Consider the following 17,861-nt stretch of genomic DNA (forward strand, 5'->3'; position numbering starts at 1 on the left):
CTAAAATAGCCTACCGCTTATATACTGCATTCAGAAAGTCTTCCAGTTTTATGGACATTCACACAGAGATCAGTCACTAGTCAGGAGGCAACACTGGATTTACAAAAAATAATTTCAGGTTTAAGAAGTGTTTCAACATTGCATCAGCTACTGATGAACACATACATTTTTATTTTAATTATCGCTCAGTGGGTTATTTAACCATGCATCACTGTGCCTTTGTAAGGCTTTTGTCTTTCAAACATTAAATTCATGCAATTTCTTATTTACATGTATTGCATTCCCAAACGTTTTTTGTCACCTCAACCTCTTTCACCCAATATTTACTTGAAGTACCCCTGAGATTTTAAAATAAATATTTAAATAATTAAATCACACTGGAATGTTCACGGTTTTCTGAGGGTGGTTAATGGACACCTGACATGCAGGTAAACACATAAAATAGTTAATTTTGTTAGTAAGTGTTTTGATTGATGCTGTTTTAAAATGATTTATTTATTTTACATTTTTATGATTTAATGAATCATTAGTTTTTCACTGAACTCGAACCCCTAGGTTCCTTTACGAACCCAATTTTGGAAACCTTGATGTAGTGTAATTTAATGTTTAATGCACTAATTTAATGTTGTTAATTACAATTAATGGAATACATTTTCTTACTCTTTGTATTTTCTATCAATTTGGTACAAGATTATCCTATTTAAATCAATGTGATAAACAAGTTAGGTCAAAAGTAATCTAAAAGTAGTCTGATTATATTACCTAAAATGCGTAATGTAGTGGATTACGTTACAAACTACAATTGTGTCATGTAATTTGGAATCAGTAACGGATTACAATTTGTAAGTAATCTACCCAGCTCTGTCCATCGGGTTACTTTGCCACCTGTCATGGGCTATTATTGTTCCAGACTTTTCGATCGCGTTTACTTGCCCTCTACAAACACGTGCTCACACCATGCTGAAAGCGTGGCTAATTCACACCTCTGTGCAACAGGCGTTCAGGTGCCGAGAGTTTCCACGTGCCCGTTTGCTCTGTTGTTCAGTAATGGTCCAGCAGGTGAGCTTATGCTAAGTTTTGCATTTGACTAATTGGTCGACGGCCATCAGACAGTGCGGATGCTATCAGAAACCAACATAATGGTTTTGCATTGGAGAAAGGTGAAATTATTCTAAATTACTGCAACACTTTGCACGTTCCATACAAAGCAACTTCATAGCCCGATTTCCGTCAAATTAACTATTAAGGCGACCTGAGAAAGTTACTACATAAGTCATGATATTTCTCCGTATGCAGCCTAAACTCAACTCGATCTCATGAAAGTGCGTATAAATAGTACACCAAATAAAAACGAAAACTCGTGGTATTGATATGCAAAATGAACTTTGGCTTGTATATGCTACGCGATGGGTAGGTTAGGGTTGTGGTGTAGATGCGTATCATATGTACGCGAAAACTGCGTATTAAATGCACGTTAACTAATTTCGTATCATATGCACGCCAAACACATGCGTATCACATGCACGCCAAAGTCCATTTTTGCATATCAATACCACGAGTTTTCGTTTTTATGCAGTCTTAAAAGTGAATAGCCTAACTTTTAAAATCAAGTATCATAAGACAGTCATTTAGTTTGAGCAATACTGAGATTTTGACACTAAAAAATAGCAGTGAACTAAAGCCAACTTTTGATTGTTGTATTAGTTTTTTGTAAGTGACCTCCCCCATTGCAAACCTAGTCATGTCCTCCCCGTGCTCAAGCGTGCTGTGACTGCAATGTAGCCTATGTTCGCGTCCGTTTGTCCATAGCAGACTTCACGCCAGATTCACTGTTAATAAACAGACGTGTCAAAAGAATCATAATACTAATGGAATTATGAGCAAGGGGTGTGTATGCAACCACTCCGCTTGACCAAACATTAAACTTTCCCACGGGATTTTTCTTAAGGTTGGTCATGAGGCATGATGCACATGCAGGGGTCAAAAAGTGAAGCACCACATGGCCAATTCAATAATTTAGTATAGGCAAAATTGTCAATTCAGGAAAAGCAACCTTAGCGACATTTCATCCATTTGACGTTATTGTACTTGGTAAGCATGCCATCAGAGATTACCAAGTGGCGTTTTGCAACATATTTGCTTTGCCTAGAGTGTGAGTGTGCTTAGACTTTCTCATTATGAATTATTTCCTTTCTTTGTTTAAAGTAGGCTACACTCACTGTGGAAAAGCAAAATCTCGAACGCATGTTTAGCATATTAAAACTGTATAATGATGAACACAGTTCTACTTTAATATATGCATGCTAAGTAGGCTAGAGATTTAATTACGCATTTCAAGTTTAGACCAGTCAGCTATGTTTATTTGGTGTTTATTCGTTTCTTCACTGCATCTCTATGAGCGTCGACCCGCTTCAGGTGCGAAGGCAATGCACGAAAATCGTTGAGCACCTAATGAAAATCTAAGCGCCTCCGAGAGGTTTGAGGACTCTAGTCTGGCGGTGTTCGTTTTTACACATTTGCCGTGCCATAATATTCTGTTCCCACGAGAAAAACCTGAAGAGTCCCATAGCACTTAAACAGGGCTTTTTGGTTTTAAGAAAATATGCTTTCAATAAAACAAAGTAGTGAGAAATAATCATAGAGCATCATTAGCCAACACTGAACAAAATAAAGGCTATAGCATATGAAGCTAAAAAGTAGTAAAACATTTGTGCATAGACCGCGTTGAGACATCTTTTTATCGTTAATAGCCGAGCTTTTAGGGAAAATTAAACACCGTCGGCTTTGAACGCGTAACTCAAGAATCGTTGGATAATGACAAAGTAGCCTAGGTCTGCTTGTGGTTAAAGGTCATGAACTGAACGGGAGGAGCGTTTTGGTGAATTGAGTGTCAACTTTGCGTTCAAAATGCATTGAAATGGCTTTGTATTGACTTATTGGCGCAATAAAACGAACAAACTAGTCCATATAATCATAAGCGTTCTATGGCTACGTAACCAAACTTCTACGATTTATGCATGCACTTTTTATTTTCATGCGCTTATGTCCACATATGAAGCTTTAAGACGAATTATAGCATTTTACTGTTAATTCAGTTTTCGCATGTAACAATGGTTACTGTTAACTTAATCGATTTATATTTTCTTATCTTGGAATATATTAAAAGGGTAACTGAGGGGGGAAGCGACCACGCGTCATTGACACCTCATCACCAATGACAAGCCAGCATCCCCAATAAAGGCAAGAGTTTGCGAGGCCCTCCACCACAGTAGCATCATTTCCTCGAGAAACACAGACCAACGGGAATATACGTTTTTTCATACTCCTCGACAGATCATGGTTACTCCAAAAATGGCAAGTCGACGACCAGCGAAAAGAGTGAGTAGCCTGTAGTCAAATGCGTTGTTTCTCTTCTGTGATATTTCTTTCTTAATGGGGCCTTTATGAGGATTTAGAGTTTTAAACTTTCTCAGGTTCACCTTTTTTATTTTAAGGCGAGACACTGCAGGCGAATAGGGTCAAAACTAATAGCTATCACCTTACTTACCCAGCTGATTGATTGCATTGATAATTGCAAAAAATTTTGTATTACACGTTTTTTAAAATATACAAATGAGTCATTATTTAATGAAATATGCGCTAATTTGCATACATTTCTACACTCTAAAAAATGCTGGGTTGTTTCAACCCAACTTTGGGTCAAATATGGACTAACCCAACCGTTTTTAACCCAAATTAATGAAATATGCGCTAATTTGCATACATTTTTCTACACTCTAAAAAATGCTGGGTTGTTTCAACCCAACTTTGGGTCAAATATGGACTAACCCAACCGTTTTTAACCCAAAAGTTGGGTTAGTCCATATTTGACCCAAACTTGGGTTGAAACAACCCAGCATTTTTTAGTGTAGTACAAAAATCCTAACACTGGATTATGCCAGTTTCAAAATTCTTGTTTAATTTTTTTTGACATATTAGAGTCAAATGTTTTTACAGAGGGAATTTTGGGTATCTCACTTTTGTCACTCCATAATTCATAATTCCCCAAAAACAAATTTTTGGGGAATAAAATGTTGTGTACATAATCAAGCAAAATATATATGAACAAATCCCTCTGTAAAACCCTTCAGGATATAGACAGGGATAAAAATGTAAAGTTTGGTGTGTATAAGTGCTGCTGAAATGGAGATTTATGACTCAGTGTTGGAGAAAAAAACTCATTTTGAGAAAACGGCCTTTAAAAATATGCATTGTAATTGAAATCTATTGACACAGATAGATAAAGTGCTATAAAAGGAACACTTAACAGTGTCTTTCTGATGTTTTCTTTCCACTAGTCTGAAAAAACACTTTAAGAAAAACCAAAAAGCCCAAAATCTCAAATTTGACAGGTGCATGAAAAAAGTGTTAAGGAGACCCTTAATTCAAACTAAAGTTTTAGTTTTTTAATAGCCTCACGAGGGTCCGATTGAAATGTAAATTTAAATTATAACGTGATTCGTCTAGATCTTGAAACCCGTAATAGAGAAGAAACGGAGAGACCGGATTAACCAGCGTTTAGATGAGCTGCGAACGCTCCTCCTGGACAACACTCTAGACTCGGTAAGAACAGAAATCCCGTTTTTAATCCATCTCTCCCTTTTTTGATATGAATGTGTTCTTTTAAACGTAGGCTAGTGAAATGTTTCAGTAGCATAATGCATTTGCATTCGCTTTTACAGCGACTTCAAAACCCCAAACTGGAGAAGGCTGAAATTCTGGAATTAACTGTTGAATACATTCGGACGAAAGCCACAGCTGCGAGAGGTCGTCTAGGTAAGTTTTCTGTCTATACTTAAATCATTTTAAAAGAGTGTGCTTATTCCCACATTTTATTATAAACATCATATTTGTGGCCTTATATTTGTGTAAAGCTCTAAAAAAAATGCTGGGTTAAATACAACCCAGTGCTGTGCAAAATAGGAACAAACCCAGCAATTGGGTTGTTTTGACCCAGCGGTTGGGTTAAATGTTTAAATGTTTAACCCATCCTTCTGGGTAGTAACCCAAGCGCTGGGTCAAAACAACCCAATTGCTGGGTTTGTTCCTATTTTGCACAGCACTGGGTTGCATTTAACCCAGCATTTTTTAGAGTGTAGATTGACTTTAGCTATACACATGATGCTGCCGAGTTTGACGAGTCTAATTTATTTTGTCTCTGTCTCTTTCCCCTCCTGTTTTTATTATCCTCAATTCCTAAATCTAACCATATATTGACTTTTCATTTTGGCGATCAATGAACCAAACCCATTTTCTTTTTCTCCTAAAACCCTCCTCCTCTAACTCTGCTTAAATTCTCGATTTTTTCCCCTCCATTTCTTGATTCTCTTCTCAAACGTTCCTTTGAATGAACCTTCAATAACAACCCTAAATCAACATCTCATGTTGTTCTTTCTCACCTAAACACTTTTCCTTTTTTGTACACCTTTACCTCCATGCCTCTCGGCTCTCCTTAACCTCACCCTCCACCTCAGGCGACTCTAACAAAGACTCGGACCCTCATGATGCTAACGCTCCGACTCTGCTCTCAACGAGACCCCACGTACCCTTCGCTTCAGTCCCCGAGTCTATCAGTGTCCAGAAGCAGATGCCCTCCAATCCTATCTACAAAGCTGGTTTTAAGGAGTGTGTCTCCCGCCTGGCCAGCTTCATCGAATGTGTAGAGCCTTCCCAGCGAGACGGCTTCGTTCAAGGCCTGTGTCACCACCTTGACTCCTACAGCAGTACTCTTTCCCAGTGTAGAGTTTCCAGCCAAGCTGCCCACCACCCGTGGATCCCAAATGCAGAGTTGACATGCAGGACGGACGTCCCTGTGATAGGACCCATGAGAGCCAACGCTGAGCCATTTTCCTACACCAATAGTTTGTATCCTCAATCTTTTATGCTCCATCCCACAGGACAGGCCATGCCACATCCCTACCTCTCCCCTCCATACTCCCTCTCTCCTCCACCCTCTCCTTGTTACTCAAGCAGCTCTCCCACATACCTCTCTGTCCCCTGCCATTTCCCTTTCCCTCCCACCATCTCTCCACTCTCCAGTGACTCTTCCTCGTCATCTTTCAGTCTCTCAACCCCTGCCGTGCCTATAGTCCCAGGACCTCATGTTCAGGTGGGCTCCCCCACTCGAGTGCGACCCACTGGCTCGACTCCCTCTTGCCAACCCCGGGCTCTGAGACGAGCTCTGTTCCACAGCCAGCCACAGTCTGTGTGGAGGCCCTGGTGAGCAAAACCCAAAACACTTCGAGCAACATCTTCCCATCAGATCTCCCTTCAGGCATTGAGGAGGCTTGTGGGCTTCACATGGAAAAGAAATGGAAGCGAGGGTCCTGTGCATGAGTACAAGTGAAGGCGAGTGAGAAACATTAGGAGCTCTGTGATAATCATACGTGACTCGGTTGTTATTATTGCTCATGTATGTGTTTGCAGTTTTTGCTTCAACTCAAATCCCGCTATCACATTTTTTCTTTGCAGAACCATTCTACTTTCATATCTGAAATTCTTTATTGTATACAAATTGTGTATATATATATTTATTTTGTCCCTATTGTACATTGTAATTTAACAGTACATTTTTTTTACTAAATAAATCTATATAATTTTGTTAATTTGTATTATTTCTATCTAGCTAATGTTTTTAAAATAAGTATTTTCTGCTCACCAATAATGTATTTACTTGATCAAAAATACAGTAAAAACCATAATATTGTGAAATATTATTACAAGAATAGAAAATAACTTTTCTATTCTTGTAATGGCAAGGCAACATTTTCTTATCAATGTTGAAAAAGAGTTTTGGTGCTTAATATTTTTTTCTGGAAACCATAATTCACTATACCATTCAAAAGTAAGAATTTAAGGATATTAATAATTGAGTACCAATAATAACTGAGCAGCAAATCAGCACATTAGAATGATTTCTGAAGATCATGTGACGCTGAGGACTAATGATGCTGAAAATTCAGCTTTGATCACAGCAATAAATTAATCTTAAAATACTTTCAAATATAAAACAGTTATATTATATAATATGCCTCCAGTTATGGATATTTCATGGACAAAAAAAAAAATCTAAAACAAGCTTTTAAGAATATATATAAGGCAAAAAACAGCATACTTGGCATGAATTTCATGTGGTCGCAAAGTTGCATGTGTAATTACACAAAATATAAAACAGTTATTTTATATTAAATAATATACCTGCAGTTATTGACATTTCACGGTCCAAAAAACAAATCTAAAACAAAATTTTAAGAATATATATAAGGCAAAAACAGTGTACTTATAATCTTTCATGATGTCATAAAGTTGCATGTATAATTACACAAATAAAATAAATGCTTAAAATGAAATAAAACGAAGCATGTCCCACTGCACGACATGTCACCAACCAATGCATTCACCTGCAGAAAACCTCTGTCAGTGTACAGGTGATATACTCCGAGAGACCAGGCCTAATGGTCAAGTCCTGTACTAACAGCTGGTGAGTCAGATTTACAAATGTTTCATCTAGCAGTGGTTTTTGTGTGTTGCTTTCACAAATGAATACAAGCCACAACAGCATGCATTCAGCCAGAAGTCAACGGAGTATAAAGGTTGTTTTTACAAATTTCATAAAAGTAAGAGCGGCGCAAATAAATGCATTTATGAATATATGATTTGCCGTTTCATGAATTGTCTTGTTTTTCATAACTGTTTTAATTTTGCCTATAGGCTGTTTGTTGACGGGTTCCATTATATATATATATATATATATAGATCAAAGAGACTTACTGTTATAATGTATCCACCTCCTACAAACAGAAAATGCTGCATCAGCTCTCACCAATAGGAACCAGATTTTTTTTACATCTCAGCTGATATATAATTTCCTTTATGGCATCTCAGGAAATCAAAAATAGGTAGGCCTACTTGACAATCTCATCGATAGATAGTTCATTTATACTTTTTCTGACTATCACAGCCGCTACTTGAACAGGATGAACTGTTGGTGATGGTATAACGGTGTTTGTGAGTTGTTAAAACAGGAGTGTCTTTTTTTATTTACGTATATATTTAGCTTATATTTGTGCCTTTGAGGACTACAAAATTGTGCACGAGCTAGTGCGCTGGGACTACAAATCCCAGTGACTTTAGTCGCCATGCACGCCACAAAGCTTCTGTTTACAGCTTAATCACATTAAAATACAAGCAATAGTTAAGAAGCTCGTGCTTGATAAGTAGTCAGCTGCAGAATGTGCATTTGAGGATACTGCCAGTCAATCAACTGGCAAAAATGTAGTTTATTTACACGCTGGATAGAAAAGCAAATAGGGCATCTTGTGCGTGCCTGTGAGGAAGTGTGCAGTGTATAAACAACAGTCTAAAACACACACGAACCAACCTGCTGTCTTATCATAACGCAATAAAATTAAACAAGCGTCAGGAGGTTCAAACGAGAGCGGCGATGAAGCCAGTTTAATAACGTTGACTTTTTATGAGCAGGCGCATATTTAGAGCACCTAAAAAGTCGAATCTAGGCTAATCCCGCCCTCCGCATTCCATGATTGGACAGTGAAACGAGGGTTTCCAGAATACGCGCGCGCCATTGGCTGTTGCAGCTGCCTATCGCGACGTCATCAGGCGATCGGGACTATATAAGGCGCCGAAAGCCCCGTTCCTCGCAGTCAGCGAGACTCCGGCTCCGCAGCGCGTTGTGAAGTGCAGCAGTTTAGGGGTTAAAACAATAAACAGCACGCGACCGTTGTGATCAGTTCCTCCACACAGCCTGCCGACTTTCTCAAACAGTGTTCGTGTGTGTTTCGCTAAGCGTTGTTTAGAAGGGGCGTGTCCCCTGACTGTGTTGTTTTGCGCTCGAGGTCCTGGTTCGGTGTCGGTGTGTTCTCTCTTCTGTTGTCTTCGTGTTGTGTATTATTCATGAGTGCTGTTTGGAGGCGGGCGCGCGGACTCTGAAGGTGGGTGGACCTTTCGCGAGCGCTGACCAAACCTTTACTTTCTGTGTGCACACTTGACCTACTGTCAGGAGCTCGTGACATCAAAGCACTTCTTTCGTCGGACTGTCTTAAGTAATGCGTTTTTTATATTTTATGTAAAAAAAATATATTTTTATTTTCGGTTTAATTTGCCTTTGGGTTAAATAGTTTAGATTTATATAATGGCAGTTGAGCTAAATGTAGTCAAAAACCTAAACGACTATCTGTAGGATTTTGTTTTAGTCATTTCTACTATAATTTAGCACCCATCAGTAAACTGAAATTCTAAGTCTTTTCTCTTAGAAATCTTTCTTGGGGTTTGGTTGAATTATATTGTGTGAATATCTGTAAACTCTACTATATATATATATATATATATTGGGAATCCTAATAGTCTTCTTGAACTTTGTATTCTTAAAAAAAAAAAATTCTTAGATATTTTGATATATATATATATATATATTATATAATTTGCCTAATATATAAGTAAAGTTACATCATGAGATGTACACAAATTAGCTAAATTTGAATAAATACCTATGCTATTTTCCCAAGATTTGCATGCATGCATGCATATATACATGCATAAATAAATAGGACCTGATGCTAGGCAGAATCATTTCAGTTAATCTGCTAATTGTGCACTTAGGTAATAGGTAATTTGTGGCTTTTATATATATATATATATATAGCCACAAATTAGGATCTTTTGATCTCAGATCTAAATGGTGAAATTCCGGTAGGAAAGCAGTACCATCTTTTGAGTAGGTATAGTAATGATTTTGTAAATAATTGTATGTGCATTTGGCTTTGTGGATGATTGCTTGTTGCTTTCATTTCAGACCCATGCCTCCTCCAGTGTCGGCCTGAAAAATGATAGAGATGTCATTTGACAAAGAAACTGTTTTATCTTGTGAGGGGCAAACAGACCCCACTTCAGAACAGCACTCAGAACTGACTAGAAACGATACCAGCACTCTCCATTCGTCTGGGAAGACCACGGTTATAAACCTCAGCGAAGAGGCAGGGAGTGAGACATCGCTGGAAGACCGAGAGAAAACCGCTACCACAGATAGCAGTGCTATAAGTGGGGTTGCTGGGGTCGAATCGTCTGCACAGAATGGCACCCAGCAGCCCAAACCTCAACAGCAGAAAGTCAGTAAGCGGCGCAGCACGATGAGCGCTGGATTCAAACACCCCGGTTATGGTAAACGCCGCCGCCGTGCCAACTCTGAGAGCGAGTCGGTCCTGCCAACCAATTTCCTGCTGGGCGGGAACATTTTTGACCCACTCAACCTTAACAGCCTTTTGGATGAAGAGGTGAACCGGGCTCTCAACGCAGAGACGCCCAAGTCCTCACCATTGCCAGCCAAAAGCCGAGACCCTGTAGAGATCCTGATACCCAGAGACATCACAGACCCCCTGAATCTCAACTGCCCCGGTGCAGGGGACAGCAGTCTGTTGGTGTCTCCCCTGAAAAGTGGCGGAGGCAGGCGAAGACATCGGAACAAGCACCATGGAGCGAGCGCTGGGAAAGCTTCTAGTGAAGGAATAGTCGCACAGATCGATTTACCAGAGTCTAATGGCAGTGCAGCAGGACAAGATGAGGGAACAACAGCACTCTCTGTAACGCCTCCGCACTCCGGCGCTGTGGCGGACACACTTGTTCCTGAGGACCAAACCCAGTCGGACTCGACTCTTGAGGCTCAGGGTTCAAATAAGCCCAGTTTAACCACAAACGGTGGTGAGGTGAAGGAGAAAACCATTGACATGTCAACCGCACCTCCGTCTACCAACCCTCCATCAAGCAGGCAGCGCAAACGCAGGCGGGCCGGAAGCAGACTGGAGAACGCAGACAGTTCAGATGGAATGAGAAATTGGGGTCAGAGATCTGGGTGGCATTTTCAGCCCTCTCACACCCCAGGATCGTGCTCTCGCAGCGGATCTGCAGAAAGGCCGCAACAGCATCCAAACCACTGGAGGTCGCAGAGCAACCAGCACCAACAACAGACTAAACAGAAGTTTCAGTATGGCAACTATAACAAATACTATGGTTATCGCAACCCTGGGCTGAGCGAGGATCCTCGTTTCCGTGTTATGAATCCCGAGTGGTTCAGAGGGAAGGAGGTTTTAGATCTGGGTTGCAACACCGGCCACCTGACTCTATCAATCGCCAAAAATTGGCGACCGTCTCGGGTTGTGGGCCTGGATATCGACGCAGCTCTGATACATGCTGCTCGGCAGAATATACGCCACTACCTCTCTGAGGTTCACACGCAGCAGGCCAGATGCTCTGGGGAAAATGGGGAGGGGAATCGAGGAGAAGGGAAGGAGGGGATTGAGGGGGATTTAGTAGAAGAAAAGAGTCAGAGGAAGGAGAAAGACGAAGAGAGTTTAGTTGCGAAAGAGGAGGGGGGTGAGGACAAAACAAAGCATGTGGATGAAGTGAACGAATGCATGGTCGAAGAAGGAATGGAAGTTGGTCGAGAAGAAAGGGAGAATGAAACCACAGAGGCTGAATGGGGAGGAATGAGTGGGAACGGGGAAGACGAAGCATCGGTTGGTCTCCCTGATGGAAAGCGTTCATTCCCTGTCTCGCTCCGGATCTCGAGAGGACCCATAGCTGGCCCGCCTTTGCCTGAGATACACACAGACAGTCTCCCTCCTGGAGATTTCCCTGCCAACGTGACCTTTGTCAAGGTAAGAGCGAAAAACGTGTTAGTGAGGGTTAGAAAGTTGGAGTTCATGTTCACTGGACAGGAAAGTTTTGCTCCAAAACTCCATTAACATGCTGTATCAAGTAAGTCTGATGTTATCTTCTGTATGCCGTATAAAAAAAATAATCAACACTGAACCGAATTGAGCTGAATAATAACACCATTGTTTTATGTAGAGCTGCTTCTCAGCTGAAATTGAATTTCCGTTTTGCAACAGTTTATTACTGTAAAGCTGCTAAGGTGTTATATAAATGTGACCTAACGTGCCCCTATTATGCCATTTTAAGGTTTCTAATATTGTTTTGGGAGTCTCCTACAATAGGTTTAGATGTATGCAAGGTCAAAAAAACGCTTTCGTTTTCTTAAAATATGCGTTTAATATCACCTGATTTTCCAGCGATTCTCAAACAATTCGTTCAGAGATTCAGTCTCTCTAAACCCCACCTTTCCGTGAGCCTGCTCTGCTCTGATTGGTCAGATGGCCCAGTCTGTTGTGATTGGTCTACTGTGTACAGTGCGTGTCGGAAACGATACGTCCTGCGTTTAATATCACCTGATTTTCCAGCGATTCTCAAACAATTCGTTCAGAGATTCAGTCTCTCTAAACCCCACCTTTCCGTGAGCCTGCTCTGCTCTGATTGGTCAGATGGCCCAGTCTGTTGTGATTGGTCTACTGTGTACAGCGCGTGTCGGAAACGATACGTCTATTGCCATAGTTCCGTATTTTGAGCGCTCTAGAAAATAGAAACATCTATTATTTATCATGCATTGCACACAGGTTGTGATTCAGTGGAGTCAGCTGGTCCAAATAAAGAGTATTGAGCTCATCTTTCAAAAGCAAGCATTTTGTGAATCCCGCATTGAACTCTCCGAGATTAGAGAAGCAGTCGTCAGTAAAATGACGGGAACACAATAAAGATTGGGGTTGTACTGCTGTGGAAAAAATGAATTTTAATCACTGATTCTTTGTAGCCTCAACTTTTGGAAGTGAAAATTAAACAAATTTACTTTCACAGCGTAGCACACGATTGCGGCTGTCATTGCAATGTTTTATTCGTTTTAAAGTTCCAGAATCGTCAGCAAGCTGACTTTCAAGTGCGGTAAATGTTTATATGTTTGTCAACCAATGGGATGCTACATTTTATTCTTTCCAGCAACAAAGCACTTGAATGCGACAAACTCGTAATCACAATTTCATACGCGATTCTTTCTTTTGGGAGACAATAACTTTATCACGCTCTTTCAGCTTTACAACTTTGCAGATTGTTTACGTTCACATACAACTACATTACATGGCATAATAGGTGCACTTTATAACGTATTGTACAAAATATGATATATAATTTTAAAAAAGTGCAATACAACATAAAATATTCATGCACTTGTATTTGAGCAGAATGGCACCGCAGCAGTAAATAATACTAGATGAGTAGTGAAAAACAATGAATGCAGAAAATGTTATGCACTACACAACAGATGCATGCAAACCTGTCGTTCGTAGTAGTTTAAGCTGTTAATCAAACTTTTATAAAGCCTTCTCTGTTTAAAGCACATAAGTGAGACAGGAAATAATGATTTATTTTAATAGTGCAAGCTATAAATGAAGTACTGTACACACCCAGCAAGTATTTGTGCAGCATAGCTGAAGATGAACTGGCGTCTGATGATCTAGGTTTTTGATCTGTCGTCTGATTCTGCTTTTCGGAGTACATGCATATGCATGCTTCTGTCCAAGAACATTTAAGCCTTTAGCTTGAAATGTTGAATGTGTAAAAACCTGTAGACTTGGACTGACCTGAGCCACATCCAGGGACAAGAGAGTGATTTGGTTCTTTTGACTTGGGCCAGTAAGAAACCCCCCTGAACACCTTAACAACTGCATAGTAATGAGATTGAAACCACTCGGAACAAATTAGGGACCAAACAGCAGTGCTATAGTCGCCACCTTACACCATAGCATCTTAAATCTGGCACTGGAAGGAAATGGGTGTGGCATGGTAACCTTTAAAGATGTGCATGTTTATATTCAAATACTACTATTAGACATGCAGCACCTGTCTGTCCTGTTTCACAATCCTCTTGTCTGACCTGCACAGGGGAACTATGTGCTGGAAAGTGATATGTTGCTGCAGACGCAAAGGGAAGAGTATGATGTGATCCTGTGTTTGAGTGTGACAAAATGGGTCCACTTGAACTGGGGTGATGCAGGACTCAAGCGGCTCTTCCACAGGGTATACAAGCACCTGCGGCCAGGAGGACGCTTCATTTTGGAGCCCCAGCCCTGGAACTCCTACGGCAAGAGAAAGAAACTCACTGTAAGGCTCTTTTTTTGTCATAACATCAGTTTCAGCCAAATGGTCAGGCGAGACATTTGATGTTTGAACCCGGTGTAACATGCTTCTGAAATGTGTGAACAAAATTGTGATCTGAGTTTGTTGAAAATAATTATCTGTGACGCTTATGCTCTGTAATTTACAATTGCATAATTGTTTTTAAATGGAAAAGAATAAGAAATAATTATGTAAAATGAAACCCAGTTCACCAGTAGATATGTTAATGTGTGAGGCACTGAATCATTCACTCGACAGATTCATTCAAACTGTATGATTCATTCAGGAACAAAGCTATTAGTCATTGAATCATTCACTCACCCGATTTATTTAAAAATCCCTGATTCATTCAGTAATGCAGCGCCACTATGTTTGCTTGGAGAAATTTTCATTGTGAAATGGTGCAAAATATTGACAATATAATGAAAGTCATTTAATATTAACTTATTTTTTGTTGAACTAATGTATGAAATCTATCACATTTGCATTTGTGCTGATATTCAGGAAACATGGCACTCTTGCTTTTGTGTTATTGCTTTATTTAAAAAAAAAAAAACTCATACATGGGCACTTTTTGCCATCATATTTCAAATTTCAGGGGCATTTTTTATTTTAAATTTTTTTTTTTTGTGCCTTTTTATTTCCCTAAAGCCATTATTAATTTCTGACTTTGGTCTGAGGATGTGATATGGAGCAGATCATTTTTCCAAAGATGAGGCCACAACCAATCCATTTTAAACTGGACCTTGGAATGAACAAAAGTGGGCGGTTTGATGACCTGAGAGGCCTAGTCTCATACGAAGAAGATCAGATATTGAATGCGGTGCCAAGACATCCAAACCCTTAAGCAGCATTTTGAACTGCATGTAGACCGTGATCTCCTATCATCTTTAATGAGTTGCAGTAATCATGTCTAGAGGGAAATAAGGCATGAAAAACCCTCTCCATATTTTTAAATGACAGACTTGGGTTTAGCAATAGCCTCAAATCTTGAGGTGAATCAAAGATGACATCAAGACAAACTTGAGCAAGAAATGATTAGGCATGATGCAAAGTAAAATTACCTCAAAACAAGCGCTTTATGAAACAAACGCAAAGCAATACAAGACACTAATGTTTATTGTAGGTTAATGGTTTGTGGCAAAATAATACAGAATTTAACTGTGTGTGTGTGTATCAATGGCTTTGCATGCAAATGATTGAATTTAAAGCTGAAACGGTCAGTTTTAGAAATGTTAAGACTTTTGTAACACATTGGGACATTTTAAAGTTGAGTACTTGTTTAACCACATGCATTTTATTTTATTATTATTTAATTTCTCAGGAGACCGTCTTTAAGAATTACTATAGCATCCGGTTAAAACCAGACCAGTTCTCCTCCTACCTGACTACTGAGGTGGGCTTCTCCAGTTACGAGCTCATCGGGACATCACTGAATTATTCTAGAGGTCAGAGCTGTGCCTTGCACTTCCTCCCTATGATATTATGATGTATATGTAAATATTTCTAACCCTCAGTTTGTCTTCTCTTAGGCTTTCAGAGACCAATTTACCTTTTTCACAAAGGGCCCTTGGCTCAAAAGTGACGCCAACAGTTTAACCGCCAACCTTGAGAAGAAAACACAAGACTTGGATTTTGAAAACAACCAGCATTTGAAGCCACTGGAACTTTAAGCAGTTTTCTTTGGAAGTAGATTTTCAATATTTTGAACTCTCGAATGGAATCTTATTGGTGCTGAATTAGCATTAAATTGTTCTCCTGCCTTTGAAAATAAAGGGAAATATCCATTGCCATTTTTTTTCAAGGACTCTACTGAAGACTTACAGGTGCAAATCAGAGTTTTTCCCTAACTCAAGCAAGCTCTTTTCATCTCTCGTAAAGAACGGTCTTGTGAAGAAGCACAAAGTTAAATTTAATCAAATCACACAGTAATTTCTCCTAAGCTCCTGTTTTCTTTTGGAATGAAATTCCCCAAAATGCAAATTCCTGAGCGACTCTACCTTTCTAGCACACAGAGCTGCTAAATGACCATCTAGAATTGAAATGTTTGGTGGTTTTTTTTCTCTCTCTCTCAAAAGGAAAGATTAGAGCATGTTACCAGATGTTCGGTTTTCTGATTTTTGCCGTTTTGTTGTTGTTGCACTGTCGTATACTAATTTTTCTTTACATTTTGAGCAAAGCATTGCTATTAAAATAGGAAGCTTTTGACCGTTCTAGCATCTGTGTGCCCATCAGCCGTTTTGCAGCCAGCATGAACAAACGCCAATAGCTCAATTTGTTGTTCATCAATTATATTGCCTGGTCTAACAGGATCCTAATGTCGTCCCAGGGAGTTTTGAAGCTGCAGGTTAGCTGATTTGCTATGTTAAAGTGTTTTCTGATCTAATGTCCCGAATAAAAGTCGGGATTTTACCAGTAGGATGCGATTCCTTTTTTGGTGTGGTGGGCCACAGAAGGAAGTTTAAACAATGTTTTTTATGTGTTTTGTTCTGATTCTCCAAGTGTTAAAGTTTAACACAAACTGAGGTACTTTTTTGTAAAATGTTTGTCCAGAGTTCTTGTCACAACTGAGGTGTAACCTTGTTGTTAGTTTTATTGCCATTGAAAGGTTTGCACTAAAACGAGAGAACAAATTTGTCTCCCACATTTGTATTTTATCGTGCAAATGTACAGTTGGTGTGTCTCTGAAAAGGCTTCTTTTCATTCAAAGAACTCAACGAAATTGAAAAATAAACTACAAAATGAATTTGTAATGCTGACCTGTTTCTTCAATACCTAATTGTTGACCTAGTTTATAATTATGGAAATTCGCGGACCAAGCAGGTGTAACATGTTCACCAAGAGTAACACATGAGGGCTGCTGCTCTTTCCTTATTTATTATTAGGTCAAAATTGAATAGGATAAGTTAATGCACTGTGCAAATTAACACTGGATGATCTGCTTGTGCAACACGACTATACTTCATAGAAACAAGTCTGAGCACTATACTAGTTGCCCTGATGTTGTTTCTAATTGGTCAACTGCTATTTATCTGAATAATAATACTAAATGTTGCAACTCATTTTTTTTAATGTATTTTCATTTTGATGTTTAGCTTATCAATGTTTAAGTGTTAATCACAGTGCTGGGTACTAGATTCCTTACAAATTGTACTCTGTTACTGATTCCAAGTTATATGACAAAAATTGTAATTAGTAACATAATCCATTGCATTACACATTTTAGGCAATATAATCGGACTACTTTTTGATTACTTTCGACCAAACTGGTAATAGGCTAATCTTGTATGATATAGTTATAAAACTACAAAGAGAAAGGAAATGTATTCCATCAAATGCACTAAATATTACATTACATCAAAGTTTCTCAAACTGGGGCCTGTGAAGGAGCTGCAGGAGGTTTGTGAGTTTAATTAAAAGCTAATAATTAAAAGCACAATATGTAATTTTCACAGCTAGAGGGCGCGTATTCAAAATAAACAGAGACAAAGGCGTAGTTTAATGACACTGTGACTGTGAGTGTGGAATCATGGGAGTTGTGGTCTTCATCCCCACAGCCGATGCAATCAGAAATCATGTTCTGATGAGCTAAAGATTTATTAACGTAGTAGAATGAAGCAGAGTGAGGCTGAAAGCCATCGAAGCGAAACGAGGACGCTGAACGAGTGTGACACACGGCTCGAGAGCAGCGGAGCTTTTATTATGCCACAGTCGACCGCTTCCGTTGCTTCCGGTCGTGCGTATGTGGGGTGAAGCAGCGTGGCTTTTATTATGCCACAGTCGACCGCTTCCGTTGCTTCCGGTCG

The 17,861-nt window shown here is 39.4% G+C and overlaps 2 protein-coding genes across 7 annotated transcripts; both read left to right on the top strand.

Moving 5' to 3' along the window:
• The first annotated feature begins 941 nt into the window (after positions 1 to 941).
• Positions 942 to 6,532, top strand: LOC107556024 (transcription factor HES-7-like). 6 transcript variants are annotated; one of them, XM_016238994.1, is made up of 6 exons: positions 1,070 to 1,160; positions 3,167 to 3,240; positions 3,334 to 3,378; positions 4,507 to 4,602; positions 4,722 to 4,815; positions 5,514 to 6,532. In XM_016238994.1, exons 3-6 carry the CDS (start codon positions 3,337 to 3,339, stop codon positions 6,260 to 6,262), a joined length of 981 nt encoding a protein of 326 aa, XP_016094480.1. In that variant the 5' UTR covers positions 1,070 to 1,160; positions 3,167 to 3,240; positions 3,334 to 3,336; the 3' UTR covers positions 6,263 to 6,532. The 6 variants fall into 6 exon arrangements, with proteins under 6 accessions (XP_016094479.1, XP_016094476.1, XP_016094480.1 ...); XM_016238993.1 differs by lacking the exon at positions 1,070 to 1,160 and adding an exon at positions 942 to 1,059 and having other exon boundaries at positions 3,167 to 3,378; XM_016238992.1 differs by having other exon boundaries at positions 3,167 to 3,378.
• Positions 6,533 to 8,711: 2,179 nt separating this feature from the next.
• Positions 8,712 to 16,863, top strand: LOC107556051 (7SK snRNA methylphosphate capping enzyme-like). Its single transcript, XM_016239040.1, has 5 exons — positions 8,712 to 8,990; positions 9,851 to 11,708; positions 13,822 to 14,040; positions 15,380 to 15,503; positions 15,588 to 16,863. The coding sequence occupies exons 2-5, from the start codon at positions 9,882 to 9,884 to the stop codon at positions 15,638 to 15,640; spliced, it is 2,223 nt and encodes a 740-aa protein (XP_016094526.1). The 5' UTR covers positions 8,712 to 8,990; positions 9,851 to 9,881; the 3' UTR covers positions 15,641 to 16,863.
• The last annotated feature ends 998 nt before the right edge of the window (positions 16,864 to 17,861 follow it).

Source organism: Sinocyclocheilus grahami, unplaced genomic scaffold (assembly GCF_001515645.1).
Source record: "Sinocyclocheilus grahami isolate Dianchi unplaced genomic scaffold, SAMN03320097.WGS_v1.1 scaffold553.1, whole genome shotgun sequence".
Lineage (NCBI taxonomy): Eukaryota > Metazoa > Chordata > Actinopteri > Cypriniformes > Cyprinidae > Sinocyclocheilus > Sinocyclocheilus grahami.